Here is a 14,349-nt window from a genome sequence, read left to right as displayed (position 1 = left end):
CTGAGGGCAGGGGGTCCCTAAGAGCAGGGGATCGGGGGCTCTGAGGACAGGGGGTCCCTGGGAGCAGAGGATGAGGGTCCCTGAGCGCAGAGGTTTTCCACCGATGAGGGGATGGGGGTCCCTGTACGTGGGGGTCTCCAAAGCGTGGCGGGGAGGGCTCTGGCCCTGAATTTTGTTCCCGAAACCTGTTCTCACCAAGATGCCTCCAGCCGGACTGGGATCCACACTGTTTACTGTCTGTTCTAAACACACGCAGTTCACCCTGATGAGGCTTGTACAGTCCTTCCCCTCGGGGCAGTGTCACGATAATGAAATCACTGATTTGTCTGTGGTCGTGTAACTCTCTAAGGCTGTCTGCTCTGCAACACGTTCCCTAAATGTTTTTCCCAGGGCAAGATGTGGAATGACATCGAGCTCCTGGTCAGTGATGACACAGGGAGCGTGCAGCTCCCTGTGGGTTTGGGACAGGAATGTGGCACTGCATTATACCAGGTGGATACACTGCTGCAAATCACATCTTCAGAAAAGGTACAGTCCACTAGAACTGTGCTTTTGTTTTTCTTAATGATCACCAGAACTTCTTAGTGGTATTTTCTAGAGTGTTACTGTAACAACCTTTCTCTTCCCAGGTCTCTGTTAACCCCCAGCTCCAAGGGTGCAGCTCAAGGGATGGCAGCGTTGTGGTTGTTGTTGACAGATCCGTGGCACTGCTGGACAGCACCAGGCTGTCTCTTCTGCTCCACGTTCAGTTTGGCAAGTTCATTCCTCTGGAATTCTACTGGAAATGAAAACTGGCTTTTAAAACACATATGTGTTTTTATAGGAAAACATAGCAAGTGTCTTACATGTCTAACTAGCCCGTAAAAGGAGCTATTGTAATAAGTACCTAAGTAATAAAAAATTCTGCTTCCCAGCACATTGAACTAAGTATTTTCGTACAATTTAATTAGAATGCTTCCTAACTTTTCATTGAAATGGGAATAATGGATACCAAACCCACTCCCTGTATCTCCTTTTCTGCACTTTCCTTAATCAAAATAATTTGTTTTAAAGGAATCTGGGACACTGTATTGTCCAATTCCTGTGTTTCAAATGTGAATGTCTGTTCATAAAACCCAGATCTTAATAGCTGACATTTTTGCCATGGAACTTTTCAGATAGTAACGTGGATGTAGTTGGTATGTGTCAAGAAAAACAATTTCTTGTGGTTGGTGAGAGAAGTGGCAATTTCCATCTTATCCACATTCCATCCAAACAAACCTTGCTAACTAAGGTACAGTAACTTTTGTGTTTGGTTTTGCTGAAAACCTTTTGTTCTCAGGCTTTCTTGAGGTTTTTTTTTTATCTTTCTTCCAAATGTCCAAGTATAAACATTGCTATGTTTTTAACACACATTCTAATCAAACACTAAAAGGAGCACTTTTCTTCCCATGAGTAATGAATAAGGAAAATATATTTAGAATTGCATGTATAAACAAGAACCAGTGCTTCATGAAAGAAAAAAAGTTTAAATTTTGAGCTGATGATCAATATTTTCATTTTTTTAAAATAAAATACAGAGTAATAGTCTTTATACTCTTTCTATTTTAGATTTTGGTTGAAAATTCCTCAAGAGAAAAGGCTTACTTAAACCTCATTATTGTAAAAGATAATGCAGATGCAGGTAAGAATTGTGTGATTGTTTTTCCTCCTTGTCTGAATTCTTGTGATTTTGTTCCCCTTTACTACCTCTCAGGGAAAGAGACTGCAAAATAAATAATACAGGAAAGCATGAAGAAAAGTACATTTAAGAAGTGCAATGCAAAGCAAAGCTGTATCAGATTCTTTATCTCATTAATTATTTTACAAATGTCATAGGAAACAAAGATTCAGAACTCATTATCTCTATTTTGAGACTGTGCTAAACATGAAAGTGCTCAAAAAGAAAGAATTCCTTCTCTCTCCTTCTATCACACTTCAGACTTTAGTATTCTCTTCCATAAGCTCCCAGCCTTGTTCTGTCACAATACCATGTATTTAAATGTGGTTTTGCCCTGAAAACAATTTGCAGTCTGATGGCTGCACACAAAAATCATCATTTCAAACAAAACTTATTCTGCTCTTTGTTGAAAATGACAAAATTTTTGTTTAAAACAATCTGATCTACTGGTAAGATGATTTTTATTTTTGGTCAGTTAGTTCACTGTCCTATTTATAGGCAAGTAGTCTCTTTACTTACTCTTGAATATTTAAGTTTGAAATATTTGTGTTGGATTTTTTTAGGTGTTTATCACATGTTCATTCTCACAAGCAGTGGATGTTTCTGCATTATGTGTCTCCCACTTGCTGAAACACAGGAAGGTAGGATGAGCTATAAACCGATTGGGATTTCATTGGGACAGGGAGAGCGGGGTTATAAAAGCTTTTCCAAGCCATTTCTAATGGGAATAAATTACTGAGTTGGGATTTTCTGGGTAATCTTAGTTTGTTTTTTAAGGGGAAACTGATATACAACTAAGTCTATAATAAAATTATTTTAGTATTTTGCCAGTAATTCTTTTATCTCAGTCACTGCTTTAGAGAACAGGATTTTAAGCCATAATCTTAGCTGTACTTAAGAATATTTGGAATCATTTAAATTTTTCATGCTGTATAAATATAGTTATTAGTTAATTCTGTAACTCAATACTGTGATCAATAGAAACAGACACTGCCAAAGATCCTGGGTGAAGTGTTTTTCAGCATAGTCAGGTTAGGACTAAACTTTCCCATGAGATGTTTAGTGGCTTTTTCAAATTTTGAAAAAGTTGATTTAACACTGATTTTATTTCTTTTTCTATTATCTAGCAATTGAGAAGATGGACATGACTACAGCAAAGAAAGTAAGACATACCTGCAAACTGGTAACATAAATGCAGAGTTTGTTGCAAAACTTGGCACATTTCATTGACTATTTACCAGTTTATTATTCCAGCTCGTAGTTGTGATTGACACGTGGAGAAATGAGCAGTTCAAGGTTTTCTCCACTGCTGGTATAAACAACTTCTTTTCTTCCCCATTTGTTTGGGTTCTCTTCATCTCCCACCCCCCAAGTTACAAGGACAGATAAAGTCAACTTTCATTTCCACGGAGGAGCAGCACGGCCTGGGCTGTCAGGACTTTGTGATCAGCAACACAGTGAACAAGATCCATCTGATAATTGGGGTAAATACTCAGGATGTGTTTGCAACACTTGTTATGTGATCAGTGCTGGTGTTTTTTGGTCTGCCACAAACTTTATCTTTAGCTGGTTAAAAAAATTATCAGCTTTTTGCACTGACTCTTTTGCCTTTCATTTTCCTCACTGTCAATGTAAAGGTTATCAGTTGTGCAGCCTGTCTGTAGTTTTTTTCTGGTAAGAAAATAACTTGTCATTTCAGAAATTACTTTGTTATGATGGATGAGGGGAAAATATTTTCACCCTGGTTGCATGAGCTCAGTAAATCACAGCTTCCTGGTCTGAACTGGCTGGACCATTTATAGTCTCATCCTTGAGCTCACAGACAAAGCCAGAGCTGGAAAGAATCTTCCAATCAGCTTCCCATTCAATAAAGGCTTGCTAAAATAACAAGGTCTAATTTAGCAAAGCTTTTAAGCATAAATTAAGTAGAGGAACTAATGAAAAAATTAAAATATAGGCATATATCAAAATGTTATTTTGGACTAGAAACAAGTTTGTTTTTTGAAGCCTGTTGAATTCAATGTGATTTTTCTCAGTGGGTCCAGTGTAATTTCATTCAGCCTTTATGTTCTATAAGAATGATAAATGGAATTTTTGAAATATTTTTTTTAAAGAGCCATAAACTGTTGACTGTAACAATCACTGCAGTAAAATCACAGAGTCACAAAATATGCTGAGTTGGGAGGGACCCACAAGGATCACGGAGTCCAACCCTTACCTTGAAAGGAGAAAGGAAAAAGTTTGAATTAAAAGTACAGAAATTAATGTATTTTTTCTGAACATCAACATAGGAATAAAGTTTAAGTTAGTTTTGCAGCTTTACAAGCTAAAGAGCAATTGCCAATGGTCAATTCTCTACTGTAAAAGCCCATTTTCCTTTGCCTTCACTCACAGGGTAAAGGAGATCACGTGCTCTCCAAATGGGAGGTGGACACTGCCAATGCCCTGGTGGCTCTTCAGAGTTTTGCTGATTCAAGTCTGATCGAAGGTAAAAAGGATTTTTTAGTTTGGTAGACAAGTGTAGAATTCACGTTTAATTGCAGAAAATAAGAATTTTCAGTTATTTCCCTGTTTTTAGTAAATACACATTTACCAAAGAGAACACTTCTTGTAAAGGTACAGCCAAAAACGTGCTTCAGAATTGCAGAGTTTAACTTAGACATGGCAATCACAGTTCTCTTTAAGCTAAATTTTGCACAGTCCTGGGAAGTTCCATGAGGTTAAACATCCATAGGCTTCCAGTGCTTAGTTTTATGTTTGCATATGTTTTTGTTTCAAATACATTTCCCAAGAAAAATAATAAATTTATGTGACTATTGTTACTTTCTAGGTGCTGCAAAACTTCAAGTCCTTGACAATCTGCTGTTTGTTTTAGATACAGAGGTATGTGCAATGTTTAGTCTTTGTGTTACAATGTTCTTGAATCAGCTTCTAAACATATTTTTAAAATAATAGCTTTAAAATAGAGTTTCTATAAAATAAAGATGATTATATTTACAGAATATCTTGATCTTCCTGTTTGTTTGCGTTTTTTATTCTACTCCTGTTCATTCTTTAAGCTATGGAAAATGTTAATATTTTGCTCAAAAAGTAAAAAAAAGTCTTCTACGAAGAAAATCTGAAATCATATCTGATTTTTTTTTAATCTAGAACATCTTAAGCGTGTGGGATGTTTATTCTCTTACTCTAATTTGGGATTGGCCTTCAATACATATTGAAGAATTTCTTCTGACTACAGAATCAGATTCTTCTCAAGTCATGTGGTAAGTGAAGTGTTACAGAACCAATTCTGAAAAGGGAAAAGTTGTCTGGAGTTACAGGAAATGTGCCACAAACACTTGGTTTTCTCTGGCAGTGAATCTTTAGGAACCTCTGTTGAAATTTTTCTAGTCAGCAGTCAAATAATTGGACTGTAGGTATCCTCAGCTCTGTGTCATGGAAGAGAAAACCTTGGTGCTTTCAAGTTTTTCTTGTCAATTTTCTTGCCAAGTAAGATTAAAAGATAAGACTCTTGGCTCTCTCTGTTGCTCTGTGCCAGTTTAAAAAAATAAGAATCAGATCTATTTGAAAAGCCTAAAATATCAGAAGATAAATATATGACCTGTACACACTAAACCACCTATTTTTGGGTGCATTGCAGCATTTTTAAATTTACATGTTTCTACGGAACACTCAGTTTCCTAAAACTCAGAATCAAGAATATTTCATTCTTTTAACATAAGATTCATACAGCATATTTTGCTTTCTTTTATCTCTTTCTCCTTCTGTAGGGAAGGGCTTGCCAACCTTAAACTGATTGTCATGACAATACCAGATAACAGACAGGTATGATCTCTTTAAATACCTCTTTATAATCTGTGTATCTGTCTTTTATTCTGTTCCTCAGTTGTTATGCAATTGCTCCCAGGAAACCAAAAAAGAAGGAGGAGGTGAATGGCTAAATATTGGGAGCACAGAGAATTCTCAGGAGCTTAAAATCCAACCTGAACTGTGACCATCTATATTTTAGGATATAGAGTGAGGGCTATTGGGATGTGACCAGGACAAGCTGTCCTGCTGTTTGGGATTTTTTTAATTGATTATTTGGGGTTTATTTGTTTGGGGTTTTTAATGGTGAGTAGATACGGGAGAGCACCAAAGTTTGCTATTGTCTTATACATGTGAGAATTGATGGAGACAGGTTACTCAGGACAGCCACAACTCACAGCTGAGATGGGAAGAAGAGATTTTTTTCATCCTTGCAGGGCCACAAATACTCTGCTAAGTCCAAACTTAGGAGGGGCAAAAAGCTCAGCAGCTTGAGCCTTGTCTTACTCACACACCAAAGCCAGGCTGGGTTTTTACACTTCTAAAACTCTCTCTCTCGTCTCCCTTCCCCCCCAAGCCTGTGGGAAAGTGCTTTTCAGTCTTTAACAACATTTTGTTGTCTTCCTTGAGAGAATTGCATTTCTTTCAAGGGACAGAAAACAACCCAAAGGAAACACGGAGTGTGAAAATTCCCACACTAAAACTATATTCTTAGCATTCCCAGCTGCAAAGTTATCTTAAGGGAAAACAACTAAAGAAAGAAAAACACCTCCTCTTCAGATCTTCCTCTTTCAGCCCCTTCCTTCTCACCTACACCTTCAGAGATCTCTTCAGAGCAGCATCTCTGCTGCATTCAGCATCTCCCTCCAGGTGCAGCACTGAGAGAGAATGTCAGGATGAACATTATACATTTTTTTACATTAAATTAAACCTGTCTAATTATACATAATGGACCCAGAGAGAGAGAGAGGCAACATCTGAAGCTTCATTAAACTTTCTCAAACTAGAGATCTGCCTTCCATGAAAACTTACAAAAATAGTCTTCCCTCTATCTCCAGCAGAATTCAGAAATGATTCTGCAAACCTCCCTCTGTCACCAGTGTAAGGAAAAACAAGTAATTCTGACTTCTTTGTTTGTTTTCTCCTTTTTTTTTTAACAGATGAGAAGTCTAAAGGTTTTTGCCTTGCCCACTATGCAACTGCTGTATTCTCTGGAAGTATCTGTTGTTTCATCCCTTGTTCAAAGTGGGATTTGCACAGTAGGTTTAGATGATTTTCTTTTTGTTCTTTGAAGCAATATAATTCTCTTAAACATAGAAATATTGAAGAAGGAAACACATTATTCTTGTTAGATTAGAATCAACTTGTGCTAGAAATTGTGCAAGAACTATACAAAGAAAAATTTAAGTGATGTCCCCAAAGGATGGGGAGAAATACAGTATTCTATGGCAAAATGAACAGTAGAAATTTAGGCCCAGGTCTGCTGCAATATTTAACTGTACTGTCAGTTCTTGCTGCTTTTACAGCTAAAAACTGTGTGAAATTTTAAGCTCTCTTAGTGTAGAAAAATGCTCTGGATTTATTTGGAATTTATTTCAGTTCAGATGAGAGAATTACTTCTTCTACTCCTTAAGGAGCTTCCTTAAAAAGACATTTAAAAACCCAACAAAAATTTTCTGAGAGAGAAGCAGGAGTTTGTAGATTAAGACACACTTGATTCATTACAGTTATGCTTTCTTGTGGCTGATTTCCTTCACCACCTAAGGATTTGTGTTACTCATGTTACAGGATACAATTTACTTCTTGGAAGGAATTCACGAAAAGCATCAGATGTAAGATAATATTTTGTTTCTTACTAGATCATTATTATATAAAAATGGCAATTATTAACCATGAAACAACCCTATGTGGAAGTAAGCTCACCGAACTCCCTCTCACCCCCAGGCCCTCTGAAGATCCAGTTTCTGTCGTTGTGATGAGGAGTTTAACTGAAGCCTTGCCAGAAAATAGGTACTGTTTTTAGTGAAACACTATTTTATGAGCCTTTTTTTTTTTAAATCTGTGCTTTGGCACTTCTGTTGGAGTGGTTTTACTTCACTTTTTCACCCCCAGACTGAGTCGCTTGTTGCACAAACGAAAATTCACCGAGGCAGAGAACTTTGCTATTCAGTTTGGACTGGATGTTGAGGTAAGTTGCTCAATGAGAAATACATTTAAGATTAATTAGTACAACTGAATTTATGAGTAAGCTTCTTGCCCTATAGCCCAGCAGAAAATATTAAAAATATTACAAATACATGGAATGTTACTTTACAAAACTACTCAAAAACTAATTCAAAATTAGCTGACTATGAGGTGAACTGTGTTTGTACTGACAATAACTAACAAACCTTGCAAGGAGAAGTGATGTAGAAGTACATCTTCTGATCAAAATAACTGTTGCTGGATCAGGACAAGGCACATTTGCAGGAAACTGTTGCTTAAAAAAAACAAAGGAAGGAAAGTGAACAAAAGTGTAGAGTTTGTCATTTGAGGACTGTCTGCTTAAACTTAATTGCATCAAACTGAAACTGTTTATTTTTTTAAACAGCTTGTATACCAGGTGAAAGCAAACATTATTTTAGAGAAAATGGCTTCAGCTTCTGTTGGGAGTTATGGTCAGGAAGTCTGGCTGGATCTTGTGAAAGAAGCCAAAGAAAATTTGCAAAAAATTCAGGTTTGTTTTTATTTCTACCCTCTTTCTCTACAAAGTAATTCAAATTCTAAAGGATCTTGGAATTAATTCCAGTTGTTTCCTCATGCAAACAGGACAGCCAGTTTGTTGTGAATTACTGCATAAATGCTCCATGGCCTCTGTATGAAAGCACTCAAGAAATGTTGAACTACGCCAAAGTCAGAGTAAGGGGCTTTATTTCTTTAAATTGCTGATAATCCTTGATTCCTATTCCATCCTTCTGTACCACTTGAGAGGGGGACAGACCAGCTACAGTCAGTCAAAAAGTAAATGCAATATTATATTCTATGTTACCAAACATGAAGGAGCAGCAAGACTTGTTCCAACCTTGTTCTTGCTGTTGCCCAAGGACAAAAAATTGCTTACAGTTTTATTTTTGCATCAGAAAGCAGGTTCTAATTTTGAGTAGCAGTCCTTTTATGTACCTTTAAAATATTAATTTTCAAACTAAAGCTTAAAATAGGCCACCTTTATTGTTTTCATTATTTTAGCCTTTCCTGCCTTATCAAACAGAATCAGAGAGATGCACATTGTCTGTCTGATCCCCCATTCATGCAGAAATCCAATCAGATTTGATTGGACCAGGTTAGACCCCAATCTAACTCTGTCAAATACAGACCTCAGTTTGCAGAAGGACTAAGATTTCCCTCATGTCTCTCAAATTGGTGGTTCTGTCTGGCATGTTCTGAGCTGTCAGCCAAACCATCTCCTGTATTTGTTTCAGATCTTGAAGAAAGATGAAAGAACCACTGCTCCATCATCTGATGGGGCTCCAGTGTCCATAACTGAGGTGAGGACAAACTTCCTGGACCTGCAGTATCATAGAAGCCATTACAATGTAGAGTTTTAAAAACTGTTTACTGTTGAACTTCTAAAAAGTCTAAACAAGATCATATTTTCTAGCATGAAAGAGAACCACAGTAATGACATTCAGAAATGAGCCATTCCTTCAGTCATAGAAAGATTCCATTTCAGATGCTCCATAAATTGAAGGCAGAACCTTCCTTAAACTGCTGTTAGGTATTAAATTTTGGTTCTGGCTTAGTCCTGTTGGAAACTGGACAGGCCTCCTCTGCCTTCAAAGACCATCAGTGTAAAGTGTCCCACAACTGAAATTTTTGATTAATGCTTTGTTAAGAAACTTACATATAGAATCAACTGAAATTCTTGAAGAGTCTTTCTTTTCCTCCATTCTTCCTCTTTGTGATGATTGTTCTAACCCTGTATCAGCACTTTCTGGTAAGTCACAAATTGACCTTAAATCTCTTGTCTGCACTCAGGTATTGAGAGCTCAGGCAAGGCTTACAACGTTCTATGGAGCTTTTGGACCAGAGAAATTCAGGTTTGTTTGTTGAGGTTCAAAGCAAATTTCATCCTAATGGTTAAATATGTACTACTGAAATGAAATTTGAGTTCATTAAACTTTAAACCCTTCCTTTTCTCCTTGAAGTTTCCCATCCTTTGGTGTGGGGAAGGGAGAATGAAGAGAGGTTGAGTCATCTTATATGTTGAAAACCTAAATTATCTGTTGCACATGCACTTGAATAGATTTTTTCTTCAGTGTATATAGGGGAGAGTGATTTTATAAAAACACAATCTGTTGTCTCTTACAGCACATAGTACTGGGGAGAAAAGGTTTGAAGTTCTTCCCCATATTTAATATTGATATATAACCAAGTTTCTTTCCCCCTCTCATTTCTAGTGGAATTGCTTGGACAGAGTTCCTGAATAGCAAAGACATGTTCAAGAACATCATTTCTCAGCTGGAAGAAGGACATTTCTCTTGTGCACAATACCTGTGGCTCAGGCACCAGGTGAGATGGCACAGACACCTCTGGAATTTATGGAGGGGGTTAAATCTCTTCAATTCTCCAGCCTTATTTCACAGCCAGACCAACGTGGTTACAAAACAGCTCCTCAGAGGGGCAAAGGTCTGTGGCAGAGTCTCATCTATTACCTGTTCACCTGGATCCTTGGGAGGCTGAACTTATTGATTTAGGGCTAAAATGGTCTTTCTGATGTCACAATACATATTAGTAGGTCTTAAGGACGACAGTTCTTTAATTTATTCTGTGGTGCTTGTAGTCATCCATTTACTGTCTTGCAAGCACAGCTCTCAGAATTTTTAGTGGGCATTTGCTGCCTGCCTTAAAATCCTTCAAAAATAATCACAGTGACTCCTTACTCTGAATGACACCTTCAGAGTAGTGGCTGTGGGCTGCTGTTATAATTTGAAATGCAAGACTTTCAGATCCATGTCTGTTGTTTTTTTAATAAGATAGAACTATAGAACAAGTCCTAAAGTAACAGTAATTTGCAAAGAAATTGCTTCTATTAGGTCTTTTTTAAGAAGACTAAGCTCTAGTTTTTCTGATCGGGGCTGGTTTTTTTATTCTTGTCAATGATTATTGAGATTTTCTCTTTGTATTTGTGAAATTTGCTGCTTCTTCCTATTAGTGAAGCAATTTATAAAGTATCAGATAAACATCTACTCTATCTGTCTGTAATTGTTCTGCTTTAATATTTTAGGCAGATTTTGAAAACAGCTTTGATGAGCAAATGCTGAAGGACTTGCTTAGTGCCATCCCTTTCACTGTTCCTTTGCATGAACTGTGCTTGTGGCTTAAAAATATTGTGATCCCCTTCTCAAGAAGAGTTGTGCCAAATGGACAGGTAAGGCTCACTGAATTAATGCAAAATATCATTTTCTCAGACAAAGATAATTTTTGAGTCAAACCTACAGATTTATTTTTGAATGTCAGGATCTTGATGTTCTGTCTTTTAAAGGGATTCTTTTCCCTACTGTTTATATCCTGAATGATTTCTTTTAAAAGACATTTCTAATGGCAATTTTTGCTTTGATAAACAGCATCACTCTATTTATATCTGTATTTTTTTCAGAAAATATTAGCAAAGTGGCTGGAACAAGGTGCTCGAAACCTTGAGTTAACTGACAAGGTGAGTCACTGCAGAAACTTTGCATGTCTTGTTTTTCTGAATATTTCCACATGTACAATATAGTTTGCTAATATCAATTATTCTGGACAGGCAAATTGGCCAGACAATGGACTCCAAATGGCAGAGATTTTTTTCACAAGTAAAAATCAAGGTGAAGGGGGACTGCCAACTTGTGGCTACTCGACTGCTTTGGTAAGAACTGTAACAAATATAAGAATTAGCTAAGAGACTTCAGAACAGATGCTCTGTGCTAGAGCTGGAATGGATGATACTCAGGTCACTATTGTTTTAGGTAAAGATTGACTTAATTCCATGAAAGGAAGGAACCAAGTTTCAATTTTCTTGTATTTAAAGATTAACAAAATGTTTATGACACCTTTTAATAGTCTTCTAACATTTCACTGCTTCTAAACGCTGTTTCAGAGATCTGGTGACTGTGAAGAGATCCAGAGGTTAAAGAAGCTGGTAAATGATTTACAAGAATTGATCAATCTGTACAGAAAATACAACTGCAGGCTGGCACTCTCTGATTTTGAAAAGGTAATTCTGCTGACACTTCAAAAAATGCTTTTCAGTAGTGGGTTGTTCTGAGAAGGAGAAAAATCTTGGAGCATGCAATTTAAGATCAGACACAAGAGGAATCCTGAGGGACTGGTTGGGTAAACTGGTGTTCATCACCTGCTAAGACTTGATATGTTTGTTACAAATTTTCTTTCAGCTCTGGGTATAAATATAATGTGACAAGATACTCTGAGAAGGTGTGGCTCAAACCCCACGATCTGCAGTTCATTACATTGCGGAGCAAACAGCAACAGAGAAATTAGGGATACAAGTGAACAAGAAGGGGCTTGGTAAAAGAAAGGTTTTATTGGAGCTAAAGAGGGTTGTTTGCTCTTGATCTCATTCAATGGATTTCAGTGGCCTCTGGATGTGGAATTATTTAGAAGAGATGTTCTGTGTGTGATGTTCTAACATGGCGTTTTTCTGTTTGCTGCTCAGGAAAATGCAACTACAATTGTGTTCCGCATGTTTGATAAAATTTTGGCACCAGAGCTTGTCCCATCAATTTTGGAGAAGTTCATCAAACCCTACCTGTGTGAACATAATCTCCAGAAAGATGAACTTCTTCTACAGTACATAAAGGTATCCAGATTTTCTTCCTTCTGAAGGAAGTTGTTTCAGCATGAGTAAGCAGAAAACAAATCCCATGACCGTTTCTGTTTACACTTGAATTTTTGAAGGACCAGCTTTCAGATCAGCTTATTCCTGTCAATGACCTTAATGATAGTAACTATTTCAGTATGAGGCAATAAAAGATACAAAGGGAGTTAGCCAAATCTATCCCTCAATGTCCTGGAAACTTTACGTTTTTGTTTATAAGATAATCCTAATAATCTTTATCTGTATATCCAGGATTTGCTGGAACCTTGTCGGACACGATCCACCTCAGTGTTTGAAACTGCATGGGAGGCAAAGGCCATTGCTGTCATTGGCTGCATCTCTGACACAGATGTAAGTATATTTTATGAAAGAGGCATCAAGTGACTCCAAAGCATCAGTTCAGACTGAAACATCAATTTTACATGAGCATCTGGGTACATTTTACATGAGTGCTATGAGGGGAAACTAGTGTGCTGTCTTTTTATTCTATTTTAGTCATCTCCCATGTGATGTTCTTTGAGAATTAAATTGTAGTTTTGATGTCAGCACATGGAAAACTCACCGAGTTTAATATGGATGAAACTCAAGCTCCACAGTGTTGGAAATGACTGAGCATTTTGTAACCTGGGTTGACACCTCATATTATGATATTGAATGTCCTTTACGTGAGTGGAGATCAGGCAAGGAAATAAAAGCCTTGCCTAAAGGAATCAGCCACACATGGACAATCCTTCAGGAGGTTTGAAACTGCTTTGATTTGAAAAGAAAGCTGTTTCTGTTCCTTTTCCAGCTGAAATTTGATGCAGTTCTGCAGCTCATGGGCAGTGCTACAGTTCCATGGAGCGCAGCAGTGGAGCAGCTGGTGAAACAGCACCTGGAAATGGATCATGGCAAGTAAGAAACGTCCACAGCCTACACTTGGGGGGGGAAATACTGTGTCTCTGATGTAGTGTGATGGTTAAATCACAGAGCAAAGACAGTAATAAGAGTCTAATTTGTCCACAGGGTGAAGTTACTGCAGGACAGCTACAGACTAATGGAGATGAAGAAGCTGTTGAGAGCCTATGGGATAAGGGATACAAATCTTTTAAGGGACAACGAGATGATCATGGTGAGTAATCGAGACTTCAGGCCTGATTTCTCCCAGGGTCACAGGGAACATGACTTGGTGTTTTTTTACTTTGTTGTTTTCTTAACATCTCCCCTTCATTAGGAGAAAATGTGAGTATTTCTGGAAAAGTTCCTTGGCATCCTGAGGAGCCAGATGAATATTCAGAGTTCCCAGGTTAATTCTCTCCCCAAGCCCAGGTTTGTCCCAGTTACACTTCAGTCAGGTTTTCTCCAGATGAAAGTTTGAAGCTTCCAAGTAACTTGCTTGGTATGAGCTGTACAGTTCCAGTGGTGAAGCAGTGTGGATAAACTAATTCCTTTGTTATCCTATACATCAAGAAACTAAAGTCCAGATCTGTTTTGTTCTTACAGATGCTTGTGAGATACATTCTGAAACAAGATACCACTACTTCTTTGGAGGATGCCTTGAAAATTGTAGAAGCATATGCATTGCCCACTGGGGAAGTCTACTTTCTGAGGATGATAGACCTGATTGACAAAGAAAGGGTATGGAAATACTTCATGTCAGGTGATTCTGGAATTTGGAGACAGTGACACCTATTTACAAAACAGGGGCGAGTTGTGTTGCTTCCTCAGATCTTAAAAGCACTTTACATATATATTTTTAATTAAAATTCTAATAATTCTACACCTAACTGCCTATACTCAACATTGAAAAGGAGTCCTTTGTCAGAGTTTTATCCTTCATTTGTGGCAGAAAAGGATGAAAGTTATGACCTACAATACACAAGACAAGTTTGGAATTGAAGTCTCTACATATTTTCACATACTGGTTTTGCTTACAAGGGTTGCACAATGGCCAATTGGATATCAGAGCAAGGACATCCACATAACTGAGCTTTTCCAAAAGCAAATGCCC

General features: G+C 37.5%; 1 protein-coding gene across 2 annotated transcripts in view; it reads left to right on the top strand.

The window, feature by feature from the left end:
* KNTC1 (kinetochore associated 1) overlaps nucleotides 1-14,349 on the top strand; it is a 34,889-nt gene that overhangs the window by 183 nt on the left and 20,357 nt on the right. For both annotated transcript variants that reach the window (XM_027689521.1, XM_027689522.1), the window contains exons 2-30: nucleotides 391-528; nucleotides 630-753; nucleotides 1,158-1,273; nucleotides 1,591-1,663; nucleotides 2,263-2,340; nucleotides 2,827-2,861; nucleotides 3,073-3,183; nucleotides 4,094-4,187; nucleotides 4,530-4,582; nucleotides 4,850-4,962; nucleotides 5,470-5,524; nucleotides 6,667-6,765; nucleotides 7,295-7,338; nucleotides 7,451-7,516; nucleotides 7,619-7,694; nucleotides 8,097-8,222; nucleotides 8,315-8,404; nucleotides 8,965-9,030; nucleotides 9,521-9,582; nucleotides 9,943-10,054; nucleotides 10,770-10,913; nucleotides 11,142-11,198; nucleotides 11,289-11,390; nucleotides 11,622-11,738; nucleotides 12,198-12,341; nucleotides 12,612-12,710; nucleotides 13,150-13,253; nucleotides 13,365-13,470; nucleotides 13,842-13,976. In XM_027689521.1, the coding sequence (XP_027545322.1) occupies nucleotides 397-528; nucleotides 630-753; nucleotides 1,158-1,273; nucleotides 1,591-1,663; nucleotides 2,263-2,340; nucleotides 2,827-2,861; nucleotides 3,073-3,183; nucleotides 4,094-4,187; nucleotides 4,530-4,582; nucleotides 4,850-4,962; nucleotides 5,470-5,524; nucleotides 6,667-6,765; nucleotides 7,295-7,338; nucleotides 7,451-7,516; nucleotides 7,619-7,694; nucleotides 8,097-8,222; nucleotides 8,315-8,404; nucleotides 8,965-9,030; nucleotides 9,521-9,582; nucleotides 9,943-10,054; nucleotides 10,770-10,913; nucleotides 11,142-11,198; nucleotides 11,289-11,390; nucleotides 11,622-11,738; nucleotides 12,198-12,341; nucleotides 12,612-12,710; nucleotides 13,150-13,253; nucleotides 13,365-13,470; nucleotides 13,842-13,976 (2,733 nt within the window). In that variant the 5' untranslated portion in view covers nucleotides 391-396. The remainder of the gene's footprint in view (nucleotides 1-390; nucleotides 529-629; nucleotides 754-1,157; nucleotides 1,274-1,590; nucleotides 1,664-2,262; nucleotides 2,341-2,826; nucleotides 2,862-3,072; nucleotides 3,184-4,093; nucleotides 4,188-4,529; nucleotides 4,583-4,849; nucleotides 4,963-5,469; nucleotides 5,525-6,666; nucleotides 6,766-7,294; nucleotides 7,339-7,450; nucleotides 7,517-7,618; nucleotides 7,695-8,096; nucleotides 8,223-8,314; nucleotides 8,405-8,964; nucleotides 9,031-9,520; nucleotides 9,583-9,942; nucleotides 10,055-10,769; nucleotides 10,914-11,141; nucleotides 11,199-11,288; nucleotides 11,391-11,621; nucleotides 11,739-12,197; nucleotides 12,342-12,611; nucleotides 12,711-13,149; nucleotides 13,254-13,364; nucleotides 13,471-13,841; nucleotides 13,977-14,349) is intronic.

Source organism: Neopelma chrysocephalum, unplaced genomic scaffold (genome assembly GCF_003984885.1).
Source record: "Neopelma chrysocephalum unplaced genomic scaffold, ASM398488v2 Primary Assembly neopelma1_77, whole genome shotgun sequence".
Classification (NCBI taxonomy): Eukaryota; Metazoa; Chordata; class Aves; order Passeriformes; family Pipridae; genus Neopelma; species Neopelma chrysocephalum.
Note: the sequence above shows the minus strand (reverse complement) of the source record. Positions and strands in the feature narration are given on the sequence as shown.